At 32.9% G+C, this 18621-nt stretch overlaps 1 protein-coding gene across 4 annotated transcripts in view; it reads right to left on the reverse strand.

Moving 5' to 3' along the window:
• Window positions 1-18621, reverse strand: part of LOC105142974 (uncharacterized) — a 170344-nt gene that overhangs the window by 112480 nt on the left and 39243 nt on the right. For all 4 annotated transcript variants that reach the window (XM_087411570.1, XM_087411571.1, XM_087411572.1 and 1 more), the window contains exons 3-5: window positions 4241-4384; window positions 1215-1537; window positions 558-832 (exon numbers count right to left, since the gene is read on the reverse strand). In XM_087411570.1, coding sequence (XP_087267696.1) covers window positions 558-832; window positions 1215-1537; window positions 4241-4384 — 742 coding nt within the window. The remainder of the gene's footprint in view (window positions 1-557; window positions 833-1214; window positions 1538-4240; window positions 4385-18621) is intronic.

Raw genomic sequence — 18621 nt, forward strand, 5'->3', positions numbered from 1 at the left:
GAAGAGATCTATGTCAAAATTTGTGAGCCCGGCAGCAGCAATGGTTCGCGGGATTCATCGCATGAGGTTAAATCTATTAAAATTCTAGTTAAAATAACCAAGTATCTTTCACCAAGTATCTCGTGAAGTATTGTTCACGAGATATTTCTTAAGGTCAATCGGTTTGAAATTTTAACATAGTATTAGTTTCATTTTAAATAATATTCTGTGTAATTTTTAGATAGATCGAAGCATTTCGATTTTTCGATCGTATCTCCTTAAAAAAAAAATTTTCCCTTTATGAAATTATTATATTTTCCTAAACTATTAATTTAGTATAAAATCATATACACACATATATATATATATATATATATATATATGTGTATATATTATCTTTTTAATAACCCAGTTTTATTAATCCTTATTCTTTATTAAAATTGCTTTATTAAAATAGTAACTGTTTTTAAAATTAAACATTTTAATTTTAAAATCTACATTAATACTGCACAATTTAAATAATTACATTTCATAGAGTAAGCTGTTCTTTTCCACGTAGTGATTAAGATTCTTCTTACCTGCAAGCTGAAAGTAATCGTTGCATTTTCGGCGAGGCGAGCAATCTTGCCTCAGAAGGACATCCCAGTCGTGCTCTTTTCACCCGAGGCGCGGTCGGACCAGTCGCGACGAGCTCCAGGAGTTCTGGCACCGTGGTATTGGGTAAGGGTCTTTCGGGCATTAGCGGTACTGCACAGCCAAGAACTATCGGCCCTCTATTTGCGTTCTCCAACTGCATCAGGCCGCTATAATCTCGCGGCAACGGTATAGGCAGTGGTCCAGCGACTAGACGTACCTGGAAATCATACGCACTATTATATATCAAAGAAGCAATAACTATTTTTTGAGTTAAACAAGATTTTGTTATTTTTAACTTAAATGTATGTCAAAATATAAATCAATCCATTTCTGTAGTTAGTTTCAAAGTAAACAAAGTTCATACTAATGTATATACTTACAATCAGTAAATAATAAACTAAATTTAAGCCAAACTATTTTCTTGAGTTAAATTGTTTAACTCTAACTGCTTTAATTAAATTAACAACATACTGAGTAGAAGCAGTGGCGCCTTATAGAAATGATAAAAATAACTTAAATTGAGTACAATTTGATATTATGAATTTAACAGTGTATAACTACAATTAATTAATTTTGAAGTTTTGAGAGACGAGATTTACCCTCAAAGGTAGATCCCTTCTGGCAAGCTGATGAACCCTGTAGAGCACTGCGTCGCTGCCGGTGTCGAGACTACCGCTCTGGCAAGTCGCATAGAACTCGCCTCTAGCTGAAAGTGGCGCGAACAACTCATGCCCGTGAGAGTCCAAGCACTGAGCATATTGATCCCGCTCCGAAGATCTCGAGCATTTGCCTTCCGAGACGATTCCAGACACGCCACTGGTAACGGGGGCGCGACGAGTATCCTGGAAAACGGCAGTAAGTCGCAGGACCTCACCAGCGCGCACCGTCGTCTTCGTGTAATGAGCTCGCAAATTTCCATTTTCTGCGACAAAAATCAACTTAAACTTGATATATAATACTATTACCGTAAACGATAAAGTTTAATTGAAATTTAACGGATTCAGTTTTTTTTTAAATTAATAAAAAGAAAAAGAATAAGTTAAACCTGTGTTAACTTTAATTACTGTTTGGAGAAATGGTTTATAGAGACATTAATTGAAGCACATTAATTGATTTAATGTTTTCGCAAATCACAAACTAGATCCAAAGGGAACGATATCAATTGTTTATAATTAGCACCGGATAAAAAAAAATCATGTCGATAAACGCGACACTTGAGTTAACCCTTATCGTACACTAGCTACAATTTGGCGTCGCTTTGATGGACCCGAAGGCTATAGACGCAATTTTCTACATTTCTAAAAATAAAAAAATTTTTTTGTATGTTGAAATATAAAAAAAACATAATGCAAAAAGCATTATTTTAATACTTCTTTCCTTTCTTTATGAAAAAAATTGGTAAAAAATACATAAATTTTAAACCTCTGGACTAGAACTTCTTCTTAAGGTGTCTTTTGACGCTGACGCTCGACGCTCATTTTCAGTGTCAAAATAAGTGATAAACATTGATGAATATCAAGCGTCAATTTTGATCACAACCTATTTTGACGCTGAAAATGAGCGTTAAGCATGAAAAGGCACCTTTAACGTTTATTTATTTATATTTAATTGTTTTAAGCTGGACGAAATAATGCCAGAGCTCAAAGGTCGCTTCGAAAGAACGCGAATTACTTGCACATAGCGAATTCAATATAAACTGAAATTCGACCCACCATAATCACTGAAAAATCACCAACTATTCTTCTATAAATTATTGAATATGATTTGATATTTTCTATTTAATATAATATTCTCCTAGAGTCTTAAACTTTCATTATTTCATTACACTATAGAGGTATAATCTTTGGAAATTTTAACTTTACTTCTATATCTTTTTCTTACTGTTATTGTAGATATATAGTTTTATAAAGGTACATATATGTTAATATGTATTATTATTATTATTATATTATATATTTTATATATATATATATATATATATATATATATATATATATATATTATATTCTCACACGTCAAGAAAGTCATCACACATGCTTCTAACGTAATAACATGTCTCTGACCGTCTAAACTGGCCGTTTGATATCATCTTGAAATTCGAGGAACATACCAGCGAATTTCCATATGAATCGTATGCATCGATCGTGTACCGTTGCGCTGATGCGTAGGTATGATCAGAAGGCGGGGTGGCGAGCAATTAACGACAATAAACGCGTCGGATAACGGAATCGACGTCGCCGCTGCAAACTTACGGGACCTATTCGGATCTCGTTGAAAGGAGGAACCGAGAGAGGGATGCACTCGCGTAAAAATCCTTTTCCGCCGTGACCATAATCGTTACAGCAGCATGTAATGGCATAATGCTCGCGCCGCGAGCTGTATCGGTGTGTATGTGTTCGTGAGGACGGCTTTCACCGGACCGCGTGCCTATTACGTTAACGCTCTCGTCGCGCGTAAACCTCGCCTTACGTATATGTTTAAATGCACGAGCGTATGCCGCGAAAGTCACGCATTACGGACACATTGACATTCGTGTCACGGCCAGTCGCTTGCAGATCGAAAAAATAATCCACGAGATTTGTGCACACGCCTGTTGCCTTGTACGTATGTACATATTGCGAGACTGTGGGACGTTGGAGTGCATCCGTTCACGCAGCTGTTCTAGTCACGTGACCTAAATTTACGAAACGAATACCTGCGTGATCAGCTACTCAAATCATACCTTCCAATAGAAAATCTGGACAAAACTTTAAAAAAATTTCTAATTATAGTAGTTATAGACGAGGATATTTTGAAAGCATAAATAACTTCTTATTCTAATGAAAATACAGCTTTTTGTTATTTATAAAATGTCTGATTAATTTTAAAAATATATAATTAGGAAGTCTAAGAATACCTCTTTTCTCATATGTTAGATATTTCACTGAAGCCGTATTCAAAGCACATGCACAAAAAAGAGTCTCTGAGAATAATACTGATCAGAGGAAGAACAAAACCAAAGGTTTTATGTTATATTAAACAAATGATCTTGACGTTCGTCTATTTGTGTACAATCACCATTTCTCCGAATACTACAACTTTCCCAAACTTTACAAAGGAAGTTTCTCATATCTCGGAAAAGAATCTATGTTATTAACAAGATTGTCTGCGTTATTAACATGATTACATGAACCACGGTGTGCAGCTCGTAACCGGTGTGCATTTCCACAAGCAGATAGCAACGGATGATAACTGCAACCGTGACAGTTGGAAAATGTGGACTTAGGCTGTGTTCCAAAATTTACTGTCAGTACTGAAAATCTATACTTTACATTACGTGCACTAGCTTTTCAGTAAGTACAGTAAATTTTAAACACAGCCTTAAGTTAGCCAAGATACTAAACTTAACGGGATGCCAGATATACGTGACGCTAGATACGTGGATAATTTCCGTCCAATTAACTCGCCAAAACGTTCGCGAAGAAAAAATAATGTATAAAATGATGAAAATAATTCTGAGTTATTGCTAAATTAAAGAAATATTTCATTCAACATTTGATAAAAAATTTATATCACCGATGTTCAACTTTGACATGTATTGCAAACAGTTTTACAATACAGACAGATTGTTGATAAAATAACTTACCCATTTTGGAATGTGTCAACGTGTAAGCTCGCAGTGGTTTCGCGAGCAAGAACGCCGGCACTCCTGCGCGCACCAAGGCGCCGACTCTTCTGTACACTCTAGCATTTCCGGTACCACTGTTGCTGGACACTACTGAGAACCAGCCTGCAACATAAAAAACACATGTAAGACATAATCGGAAAAAAGATAATTGAAAATAATTTACGAATATCAAAATTAAAAAAAAATAAATTATTGTATCTTTTTTCATCTTTTCTTCTTTTTTAAAGATCAACATTAGCAAATATCATACACATACGTAACATACATTATCCACATTAAATACAGTCAATATTTAGTAAATGTATGCAAAATTGGCGTATACATTGGCCATATTGTCTGGAGGCGCCTTTACAGGCATGTTTCACAAAATGTAAAATGAAGATCCTATTAGGTATCTCACCTCGGTGAATGTTTATTAAGAATGTGCGTGTAAAAATAATTCGGTGAGCGCGTTGAAGGTGAGAAGTAGAGAGGTTTAACAAAGAACACTCGCGCATTTACAAAAATAATTGATCATTTATTTTTATTATAATTTTAATACGAACTATTTGACTATTTGACTGGAAGTTCGTTAATGACGTGGAATGACGAAAGTCATGTGCGCATGAAATATTTGAACCATTCCGGCCGAATAACGTGAATATCATGGAATTAATAATGAACTAATAATGAATTAATAATAAATTAATTCCAGATTAATTGTAATATCCTGAGCTATATCTACGCGAGTAAGATCAACTCCAAGATTTATTCGATATTCGAGACTTGTATGACTTATTCTGAAGCTCATTATTCTGAAATTATTTCGTGACAGCACCTCATAAGGAGATTATATTTCTCTTCTACTTTAATTTAAGATACACTCGCTTCTATAATACTAAGATATTCACCTGTCGACGTTTGTAAATATTTAGCTTCGGCTGTGTTTGTATCTTACAATGGGTACGTTTCAGTTAGCGTTCTCAACATTCGTGACCTTAAGTGAATCGTGTAGTAAGCCTTAAACCATAAGAAATTAACTAATTACAGTCGAATGTTAGAAGAATAATCGAGTAATAATCGAAGAATAATTTAGTTAATTTCTTATAATTTAAGGTTTACTATTTCTTAATGGGCTTTCTACATGCCATTATCTAAGTTTTAAGTTTTAAACCATAAGAAATTGACCAATCACAATAGAAGATAAGAAGAATAATTGACTACGATTGGTCAATTTCTTACGGCTTAAGACTTAAAGCTATGATGATGACTTATTGTAAAGAACCTATAAAATATCGCTTTATAGTTTCGACAATGTTCGGTATATTAAGTAAATATCTTACTTAATAGTATCAAGAGCATTACAAAACAATGCACAAAAGAATGTTTTGCTAGTAAAAGGTTTTGCTTTTTAAAAAATCTAGAAATTTAAATAGATACAGATCTGAAAGTATAATTTTGTTGAACTATTAAAATAATTATATAAGATATTGATCTCAAGCTAATTGTTAGAATATCAAAATTTTTTGCAATTTTTTGCTTGAGTCGCCTTCATATTTTCATATTTTAAAATCATTTTCAGATCTGTATTTATCTAAATTTCGATAAAATCGTTCTTTCTGTGTAAGATTCTCACATTTTTCGTTTACTTCATAGGAATATAACGTTGTTTCCATTTACAAAAGATTAGAGTTAAACGTATTATGTTTTTTGTAAAAGATACATTCTGGTCCCAAAACGCGCGATGTTTCATCGACGTCAGAGGAATTTCGCTTTCTCGTAGGACATGAGATGATGCGGCACGTGTTGATTGTGCACGACATCGCGCGTCGTTTCTCGTTTCGTTTCGTTTGGCTCGTTCGTTAACGCTCAGCTTCATTCTGCGCCCGAAACACGACAAATATTACCGTTGCTGCACGCGTGGAAACTCGTTCCACTTTGCGGCGCGCGACGCGCGCTTTCGCATGGAGCGGGGAAAAACCGGCTGACGCGCGACGCGCGCTTTCGCATGGCGCGGGGAAAAACCGGCCGACGCGCGGCGCGCAGACTGGTTTCATAACCTACGTTCCAGCGCGCTATTAAAATCATCGACGGCCAACTAATAATCCTTTTGCGAAATCACAATGTCAATTTGACCCACTTTGTTAATACCGAGCACGAGTACGAGAACGCGCAGCTGAAAACGCGTTTTGAAATAAATATCGACGTTTATAGCTCGACCTAACGAGATCTTAAGTTCCAGTTTCATAAAGATAATTTAAGTCACCATATAACGCTGATCGAATTACGCCTCTAAATCAAGCCTGAATTTTCATTAAATCTGCTGACTATATAACGCGTGTCTAAAGTTACTTTTTGTCGTTACTTTTCTAAAGTTACTTTTCTTTCTCTTAATCTTTTCTTTCTTTCTCTTTATATGGCGCGATTGAAATTATTTATACAATTTTGAAATAATTTATAAATCAATAAATGTATTATTCAAGTTTCAATGTGATTTAATTTCTTTTCAGTCATCCATACAAGATGGAGAGGATTACTTGTAGGAATAATACTCGACGACAATCCGATGATCACGAGTTCAGATTAAATCGATAATCCGTTGTCCATTTGTGGTGCGGTGTGGATCGTGCGGAAATTTATAGCCGAATATAAATGTGCTCATTTCGTGGCAAGGTATTTACAGTATGAGCATATAAATCGCTGAATCGTTTCGCAAATGATTTACACATCGCCATTTCCGCCATTTCGAATTGATTTACACACTGAGCCTGTTGCACGAATCTCGATGATCATCCAGCTCTTTTTACGAAACGTCCTTTCCGCGAACGGATATTGCGGATGTTTTATCGGCTATCGGCTATCCGGACGTTTGCAGGCAATTTCGGATTTATCGTTAATCGGCCTTCACAATGTGCGATCCAACCAAATTAAATCACAATGTCTTCTTTTGGAAGATCGAAATAAATGCGCGCCACAGAATTAACGACGCGCGATAAATTTTAAATTTAAATTTTGTTCAAGTTCGACTAATTAGATCCTACAGTTTTTTTATTCCACATCTTTTGCCAACATAAATTCGAAACAAAAATTCGGAAGACATTGAGTGCAATTATACTCGCATATCATTCTGAATGTAATAAAACCTTCGCGTGTTCTACTCACTGCAAAAATATGAAGTGCAAGCTAAAAAACATTACAAGACGTGTAAAACGTTATAAATGAAGAAAGTAAGATAAGTTCTCTCCAATTAACTGACTAGTTCTGAATAAAGAGAAAGTATCTCAAGTCACAACAAAACCGTTCAGCAGCGTTTAATGGCACAGACATTTCTATCGAGTTACGGTACTATTGTAGTGCGAATTATTATAAAGTCATTCTCGATAACTATAGCTACTGACTGTCAAATCGTTTATGTAATCACCACGGTGCACTTGTCATTATACGCGATTTATAGTTCCATATCCGCAATTTCACTGCGTAATAGAAACGATAAAACGCACGCAGAAAGGCATGCTTAGCGTATCTCAGCGACTTCCGTGGCGCACGATACAAATCGATCGAGAGATTTTCTCGCAGAACACGCATATCGCCTACGAGAAAATCGATTACGGACGTAACTGTTATAATGCTTATCAAGCCGATTCATTCACCAACAAGCTCGTGCTCGCCTTGGCTGATCAATCTCGACCTCGATTTCACTTGTGTTATACTTCCCGCTTCTCTGGAACACCTACTACTTGAGCCAGGTTCGGAAGCTAGTAGTAATATGTGTTCGACTTAATCGTTATTAACTGAAAACTGGAGCAAATTATTATTTTATTGATATTACTGTGTGTCGACACTTTCGTAATGTTTTCTTCTTCTCTACTTTCTACAAATCAATTACCTGTTTTCCTTCTTTTTCTCTTTCATTTTGTTTATTTCAATTGCTTTAATTATCAGTAAACATATACACTATTAGAAATGTTCTTAAATTTCATTAAATTTTAAGTTATATAATTTGAACCTAATTTCATGATATTACATTAAATTTAATGTATTTATAACTAAAAAGTATATTTGTGTACATATAATACATAAAATTTAATGTATTTTTCATGAAAATTTATGAAATTTAATGTACTTTTCATAAAATTTTATTAAAAGTACATTAAATTTCAAACAAGTACATTAAAAATGTTTAATGTTGTCAATGAAAATAAAGTTATAAGTATGTATATGTGTACTTACATTAAATTTCATGCAGATTTACATAAAATTTAATAAAAAATGTATTAAATATCGTAAAATTTTATGAAAAGTACATTAAATTTTATGTATTTATATGTATACAATTATATTTTTCAGTTGTTTAACAGTGTACCTACACTGTTAAAAATTGTTATGAAATTTAATATACTTTAAAATTACATAAATTAAATTTTATGACACTAAATTAAATTTAACGTATTTGCAACTGAAAAATATAATTGTATACATATAAATACATAAAATTTAATATACTTTTCATAAAATTTTACGATATTTAGTATATTTTTTATTAAATTTTATGTAAATCTGCATGAAATTTAATGTAAATAAACATATACATACTTATAACTTTATTTTCATTGACAACATTAAACATTTTTAATGTACTTGTTTGAAATTTGTTTCCATTACATGTAACGGAAGCAAATTTTTATTTTCTTAACAGTGTACGCTTTACACTATGAAAGTAATCAAGCGTATATACAGGATATTTCATTTTAAATAATACAGTCGATTATCTTGAAGAAAAACATTTTCAGGAAAAACGTTTCAGACAAAAATCATATGGTTTGAAGGATAAATAATAATAAAATCAATTTTGAATAAAATCGATTTTTTAAGATTACGTGACTACTATAAGAGTCATACACTGATATTTTTTGAAATAAAATTGATTTTTTTTCTTAAGTTAATTAATTTTTTAACATGATTCTTCAAATTATTTCGCATATAAAATTTCAAGTTATTACATAAAATTTCAATTAAATCATTCATTACTTTTAATTTCATTCATAACCAGCTTCATTTACATGTAAAGGAAACATTTCTAACATTATAATGATGAATACGTGCGAAAATTAAATTTTATTTATAAATACATTAAATTTAATATAATATCATGAAATTAAGTAAAGTTCAAATTGTGTAACTTAAAAGTATATTTAAATTTCATTTATTGAAATTTTTAATAGTACATTTGAGACTACTTAACTCAATTTTCAGTTTAAACCATTCATTATTACTTTTCAGTTATCTCATGACCACAACAAGCTTCTATTACATATTTAGATATTAATTTCTAATAGTGTAAAGTATTTATGACGCTTGGTGATAATTGAATAAATGATACGAATGAGACAGAAGGAGAAAAATCGATTTTTTTTTTAGAAAGTAAAGAAGGAGAAAACATTACAGAGCGTTGATAGTAACTTGTATCAATAAGAAGCATAATTGTTTTAGTTTTCAGCTGATTAAGTTGGACGCGTATTACTATCTATTTCCGAATGATATAATCAACAATGATATATATATATATATATATATATATATATATATATAGAAGAAAACGGACAAAGCGCACAATGTCATTTATTAAATAAAGACATGAAAAACTCTGTCTCCCATTACGGTTCTAAGTTATTATGAGATACCGTACGAATGGCCAGCCTTGGAAATTTCATGGTTCGATACGAACCGTTACTCAAACACGCGGCATCGAGATATATACAAGTCTGGCTGTTGAATTGATCAAGACTTCGCTGGATGTAATCTTGATCGAAGGTTAATCCTTTGCGGTCTGAGATAATATCGGCAATGGATGGATATTAAAAAATTCTTCTTATAAGATATCTTCACATCACACATCATTGGCTTATGCGATAACCAATTTCCATCAGTTAGATAAAAATTCAAGAATGATATAATATGAAGAAAGATCGATCACACACGCCCACATGTAACATCGATGATCGATGGAAACATTAAAAAACTACGGTTATAAATGAAACATCCACATTGATATTCGATGATATTTGGCAAATCATTAATCGTATCGTGATAAACCTGTTTTGATTAAATATTCATAGCTTTTATTCATTTCTCTCGACTCTAAATTTATAAAAAAACAGAACATTGGATAATCTAATCTGAATATTTTATAAAAGTGGGCGTAACAATCATATTTGTATGCTAATCTTTTGAGAGGAGAGAAACGAAATGTATTCGATAGACGTTAAAGCGGTTATGCGTTCATTGCCAAACATGTATCGATCAAATTATTCAGATCGCTCTCATTATAACGGAGGTCAGGGCGAAGTCCAAGTAAAAGTGAATTCCGTCGGTAACTTTCACATTACGCAATCGTCCTTTGATCCGCACATGTACGTACATACGTACTGATTTCTGGCTTTTTGCCATGTAAAGGTTATGGCATACAAAAAATATAAACAATGAGATATACTTACACGGAAAAAACGGTTTTGCCAAAATATTTAAAACTTTAGCCAGATACAGATCTGAAAATAATTTTATTGGATTATCAAAATAATTATGCAGAACACTTAAGTGTTAATAGCAATGCTGCAACAAGTTGTAACGTTCCAGCAATTAGTTTGAGCGTACTAAATAATTATTTTGATGCAAACAAAATTATTTTTAGATTTGTAACTATCTAAATTTTTAGATACTTTAGCAAAAGTGTTTTTTCGGTGTAAGCAGTAAACAAATTAATATTTTTTATTTGCTTACTTTTGTTATTGTCTTACATTCTTAATTTTGATGATCCATTTGCTTACTGTTTAATATTAACGTCATATTGCTTGAATTTTTTGTATGACATAGCCTTAAAAGTCATATCGTATATTTTACCATTATTTATATGTATGAGTCAACAGTTTGAAAAGTTCTAGAATTATTTATTAAGTGCGAGAGAAATCTTTCTTTAGAAGAGGAAGATAAATATAAATAAATAGATATATATAAATAGTGGTAATATATACGATATGACTAATAATAACACACAATGTCACGACAAATTTCTATTTGTGTACTTGAGATTCATCGTTATATTTTTTGCTGTAAAATAGGTAACGATTCTATTCTTTTATATTCCGATTAGAAGATATTAATATACAAATTTATTTTAAATTAGAATCTGGAAATTCTCGTTCTACACTTTTCGTGATATGACTTTGGATGTTTTAACATTAGTATGTATACGAAGCAGCTCCTCATAGAAATGAACACGTTTATATAATTATAACACACGACGATTGAATTTTATGCCAACTTGATGTAACTCTGCGTCTTAAGAATATTATTAATTTACTGAAGATGGCCAGATTGTGGCCGAAACGTTTAATATTTTAATTGATGTAATAATAATTAAATATCACAAACTATATCTTGTGCTGTGGTTTCTTATCCTCTTCTTTTTATGCTTGTTAAATTTATAATTACGTTTGTTTTTATGATTTATCTTATTCTTAAGTTTAAGTATTGTGTAGTTGGAAAAGATGTACCTATATTTCTTACACTATTAAAAATAAATTATTAATTTTAACTTAAAAACATATAGTGGATTTTCTGAGCATGCAAAAATGTTAAAATTAACATTATCAGATTTTTAAAAAATGTTAATTTTAACATTTTTACGTGCTCAAAAAGTTCACTATATATTTTTGTTAATTTATTAAGTTTTATTTTTAACAATGTAAATATAATTCTGCTTAGATGTCCTGCTAAAGATTTGTAAAAAATGTTCTTCAATTCTAGAAAGTCAATATTCTACAAGAGATCATTAATTCTTGATCGCAAGAGAGTTCTTATAAAGATTCTACGCCATAATCGTCGTGACGAGCGAGCCCGATAGATTTTACGTGGGACATTGTCGCGCAATTAACATTTCGTTCGTCTCGATCGTTTTCGGCGTTATGTCATAGCTGTAACGTTAATTTTCTTAACGAGCGAATAATAACCAGCGTGTGCTCGTTGATTTACAACGCTTGACGAACAATTCGTTTAGATTCGCACGCCGGGACTCTGGAGTTTCTTGGCTATCGCGCTACTCGGTGCATGAAATTATCCGTCTGCGATTGAGAATTCTTGTTCACGCTACCATGTTCGATTTGCCGACGTTAAGGCAGTCGCAATGTTTGTAAACTAGAGCAGATTGTTGATTAAGTAATAACAGACTACGACCGCTGCGACCGTTATTCGTTCTTTGCTTCGATGATTTCTGCGAGATCATAATCCGCTTGCTAAGCGTTACGAGTGTATCTCATTTTACAGCTCGCGAAAGACTGATCTTGATATCATCGCAGTAAACAAATTTATGATATTGATGAAATATTCTTTATGATGAAGTATTCCTTACAAACAATTCTTTTAAATTCAACTACCGTGGTTACTTTACGCGAGACTGCAAGTTGCGTTTCCAACAAGATATATTGTATAATAAATTCTTTTTGTATCTCGAACTGAATCTTCTTTAAAAAAATTAACAATTTTTGCCGAATCGGTTTTATTTTTTGTTTAAAATTATAGTTCGTTTATTAATGTATATAAATGTTAATTATTGTAATAAGAATAACAATTAATATCGAAGGATTCTTTGATATTTAACAATATAAAAATTAAAATATAAGTAGGAGTCAGCGCGGTAATCGTTGCGCAAGTATAATAATGGAAATGTTTGTATGTCCATTTTTAATGTACAGTATAACAATATAAAAAGTTGATATAAAATCCGTACGCGTTTCGACTTCAAGTCATTCTCAGCGGTATCAATATAATTTAATACAAGTAGTGCACCAATCATGATGCCAATCATCCAACATCACAATGAGGTTTACAGAAGGAAACAAGAATTCTTATAAAGCGAAGCTATAATAAGAATGAGAATGTCACAGATATATATGTGAAATTATTTTTTTTTAAAAGAACCGACAAGGAGAAAGCAGATTAACACTCACCGAATTGATGCAACTTGATGCGTACACATACAGTAGTCAACCAGTAGAATGTAATATTAATTTTCACAATTAGATGAAGTAACAAGAGTGATCTAAATAAATTTTTCGTCAAATGACAAGAATAAAATGTAACAGTTGTTCACTCTTCGGTTACACGCAGACAAATAACAAATGTCACTCACAGTCGATACAAGCGCTGACCCGGAACGATCGAAAGCATGTTTGTAAACATTAATTTCAAATAATATTCAGAACTGACGTATAGGCATGGTCTAAGTGATCCATTCCTCAAAAACTACCCTCTAACAGAATCAGGATCAAAAGCAAAGTATTTAGAACAGAATCAATCGCTATTTCCACAATAGAAGCGCATAATTTGTGCCTCCAAAATATGAAGTTTCACATTTAATGCTTATTTTGTGCTAATTTGTGTTATAAAACAATTTTGTACCATATGCCATTTAAAAGAAAACGTGGCGCAGCTAGCTTAATATCAAACTAACAGCACCCCAAGAAAAAAAATTGGCCGGTTGGAATTTCGCTCTCAACGATAGGCACGAGGACGAGCCCCCGATCTATATTCCATCGCGACTGACACGTTCAATTTGCCGCGTTCTTGGCCGCGAGTGACGTGCAAAACGGCGAATGGCAAGATGGACGAGAAGAGTGAAGTGGGTCGTCACGTTTTTTTTTTTCCTACAAGTTGCAAGTCTCGCTCACTCGCTTGCTCGCGCGGTCGATCTTCCGCGGACATGATGAGGTATAAATGATACGTGTCAACGTGCCAACATGGAGAGACGTCCGATCCCTGACCACCGTTCAACGTATACAATTGCGTAAGGCAAGCCCCATTTTCTGCTCGCGTCTCGCTCGTGCGTGAGGAGATTCATGCCCTTATGCCATTGCCAATTTCGCATGCAAATATCCAGCCGTCCGCCCGCGTACCACGAGAATCACAATAAATAACGATCAACGGACAAATTACCGCCCTGCGTGGTTTTTCTTGCGCGATGTACGAAGGCCCTCTCCCACTCTGCTTTTTTTTCCTCGTCAAGCATGATGCGCATGCATGTATGGCTCGTTATGTACACGCATGTGTTGCGTGTTTCTGTACCGTGGTATTTTACGCACACATACTCCATTAATTTACTAAGATATAGGTAGAAGCATAGATATATATTACATGAATAGAAATGTTGTATCGTGCATGATAATCTTTAGATCAGAAAAATTGTAGCCTCAAGAGTTAGTTAATTGAACGTGTATTAATTTTATATAAATTTTCAGGTATTTAGCAGGTATTTTTCAGATATGTACGAGATACGTAAGTTAAATACCTGAAAATTTATATAAAATTATTTATTGTTTATTGAATATTTTAATAATAATCCAACACTTTCTCTTTCCTCCTCCTATAACTGCATAACGCAGAATTGTTCTCACGCCATGTGTGGATTGCAAATTCCCGCGCGCAGTTCTTCGTAAAATATCATATCTATCGTATCTTCGCTTTCACTTTCATTTTTCTCACAAATAGCATTTCGTTCAGCTGTTAATAAAGCGACATCAGAAAGCGATAATCTTTGTCCTGGTACACGCCTTGAGATTTTACGTTTTTCCTACTTGCCGTGCCGCCGACGTTTTTCCCTGATTTGTATTGCGATATTTGATCGAGCACACAATTATTGATCATTTGTCGGCAAATGTACGATCGATCGTACGCGATCATTATCAGGAGCAAGCGAATAATTATCCAATTGACGAGAAAAGATTCTCGAGTTTACGACTTCTGTATATTGGACGCAATCGCGGGATTGACAGACCCGATGATCAACGGTTGTCCCGGTTTTCTCTCTTTTCATCTCGTATATACAGAAATTTCATTCCGTAAAATTCGATGTGTCGCGAATTGATGATAAACTGCGTATTTGATTGACGGGTAACCATTTTCAATCACTGTAGACGATTTTTCAATTACATCCTGTACGATATTTGCTCTCTTTGAAACGTCATGCTGGATTTCTGTGGAGTCACTCCTCTTCGCTTTCAGCTTTCCCTCGAAGCACAGATCACTTTCAACCTCTGATAAAATTTTTTTTATCCTTGCTTTCGAGAAACGCGCTTAAATCGTTTATCGCTTTAAATCGTAAATCGTTTTTAAAGAAGTTTATCGATGAATATTGTCACACAAAAAGAACAGTTTTGCTGAAATATAAAAAATAGTTAGGTACAGATTTAAAAATAATTTTGTTAGATCATAAAAATAATTATGCAGAATACTTAAATGTTAATGACAATAAATTAATGACAATACTACAAAAAGGATTAACATTCTAGCAATCAGTTTGAACATACTACATAATTATTTTCTATATCTATATAACTAAAATAAATCTGTATCTATATAACTAAAATTTTAGATTCTTCAACAAAATTCTTCTTTCTGTGTAATTCTCCCATTCATAATTAATCAGAGACTTTATTCATGCTTTCTCGATTTTAAAACTCTCGCGGAAGTTCGTATGCATTTCAAAATCTTAAAGTCTCGATTAATCACCGTGCAACAATTTTAAATATTCTCTTCGTATCTTATGTCAACGTATACCGTTTCGTAACATCAAATCTGCCTACCAATGTAATAAAAAATGTCCTTGCACTCCAGATCCAGAAGTGATCACACTACTATCGCGACTTTCTCGCAAACACGACGACGGGAATGTACATGGCTTTTCTCCTTGATGAGTGACAACATGTCCATGTACGTGTCCAACTTTGATCTTTGTTTTCTCCTAAGTCGTTTGTCTCTGCCAATAATACTCGATCTGGTACAACCACCCGTTGCGAGCGAAGATTGAACGCGTCGGAAAAATAATTCTCAAGTATCTCTATCATCGTTTCATCATCTCAATTTCCGATTACCTTCCGATTGCATAAGCACGAAGATTTTAAAGCTTGGCTTCTTTATTATCGAATGCTTGTATACTTTGTAATTATGCTTACAGAGTTTCTTACTTCTCGTGTACAGATATTTTCTTGAATAATTTATACACACCTCGAACAACTCTTTGTTCCATTACCATCCAAAATTATTAGATAATTTTTTTAATTTAATATCAATATGTTTAAGATATAAAATATTGCCCGAATTCTTTAATTAATTTTCGATGTTCTCAATTTTCTTTTTCAAAGTCGGAGAAATAAAAATTATTTTCACATCGTAAAAAACTTTATAGATATTCCTATGATATAACATATAATGTACACAAAAATAACAACAAACAAATAATTATTTAATGATGTAACCTTACGCGGATTTTCTTTGTTAATTAAAACCATGATGTAAAAATCATGATTAAAACATAAAATATGTATATATACAATTTTTATAATTTCATAAGCAATCAAATTTTCTCTTTGCAAATTTATGTGCATTATTGCAATAATTCTTATACAATCTTACAAATCATTTTTTATTACCTTAATATGTAAATTTCTATTGGTGCTATAGATATATATATATATATATATATATATATATATATATATACATATCACAAATAAAAACTACACTGAAAAAAAAGATTGGTGCTGTAACAATATAGATAGTAAAATATGACATAGCATTTTTATATGGCTGCAGCAACCAGTTTTTGGTTGTAGCAGCAAATCTTTAGTTGCATTAGTCTATCGAAATCATATTTCTGATGGCAGTTTGTCCACATCAAACATTAAAGACGGTATGAAATTTTTGCCTTTCTGCAATCAAAATATTCTCGAGATCTATCGCGTTTGGTCGTGATGTAAAAAAACAGATATAATTGCACAATGGCGATAGTAAAACTTGAAACAACCAATCAAATTTACTCAAATGCATTTTCCTATAAAGCGATAACACACTGGAAGTATGCCAATCAAATTTGAACCGAAATTCACTTTTACATCCACAAGAATGTTACACCTGATTTATTACACCATAAGTTGACTATCAAGATAGTTTTATTTGTGAATATATCCCAATTACAGGTCTAAAAGCGTCCTGAGGATTTAACAGCGTCGCGAAATGATACGTTCGTCAAGGATTCCACATGTTCGTACATATCACGCACAATAGTATAAAAAAAAAACAAGACCGCGAACTTTCCTTTTGCAATTTCTACGTACCGCACCGTGTACTTCTTCGGATCGCGAATTGCGCATATAATACGTACGTGGGCGTAGGTACGACGCGTGACATACGGCTCACACAGCACACGCGATTACACAACACACTGTGCACGCATGTAAACGTAATTACATATTCGCGTGCGTATGCGCGCGTACCCGGGCTTCCTAGTTAACCTATCCACCTCACCGAGTACGGCGAATGAAAGGAGAACACAGGGAGAGCACAAGGAAAAGGAAAGAGAGAGCGAGGAGAAAGAGGAAGAAGGTTCTGAGCCTCTCGAGGGAACGTTGAGCTTCATAGTTCTTACCGAATGCATTGTCTGCGCCTACTATACGAATGTCATGATATCAAGAACTTTCCAGAAAACTTTCAGGAAAAGATTCGTGAGATTTTTTTGTGTAAACGATGAACAATCAGAACAATCTAATTTGCATCACGTGCTATTTTTCCTACATAATTATCGAGCATGTAATAGCTACGAGAGCTTTCACACACAGTAAAGTGAGAGTTTTAGATCATCGTTTAGAAAAAGCTCTCTTATGCTGCAGTTTTTGTAATTTTGTTACAAGCGATATTCTTAACCTTTTATTAATTTAAATTTGAGTATTTATTGACTAATTTAATCAAACTAATTGATGTACAATTAAAAATATGGTTGACCCAAGATATGATTATAAATTATGTAACTACAACCATTTTTTATAATAATAATTATAATTATAGTCACGTTTAGTTGTCAACTATATACATTTATTGATCAAATTATATATGTATACATACCTAATAATTTTACTAACATTATAACAATCATAATTATAGCTATAAATGCAAAATCTTTTTCTCTCAGCACAAAAACGTGATGGGATGCAAGATCTTATAAATTAGTGAAGCAAAGTGAGTATAATCAATTCAAACTAATATTTTTATTTGCTGCTTATTTGTTACTAAAAAAATTGTCAAAAAAATCTGTGGCTCTGCAAGAATTTTTTTGACAACTTTTTAGCAACAATGAGCAATAAATAAAAATATTAGTTTGAATTGATTATATTCACTTAAATTGATTCTGCTCACTTTTTTGTACCGCTAATTTATAAGATATAATGTTCTTCGTTTTTCGATCGATACGCGAATTCACGAATGTTCAGTGTAATATAATGTATATTGACAGAAAAATGTTTGATAATTGTGTTTAT

This window comes from Acromyrmex echinatior, chromosome 11, assembly GCF_024713525.1.
Source record: "Acromyrmex echinatior isolate Ae372 chromosome 11, ASM2471352v2, whole genome shotgun sequence".
NCBI classification, from domain to species: domain Eukaryota; kingdom Metazoa; phylum Arthropoda; class Insecta; order Hymenoptera; family Formicidae; genus Acromyrmex; species Acromyrmex echinatior.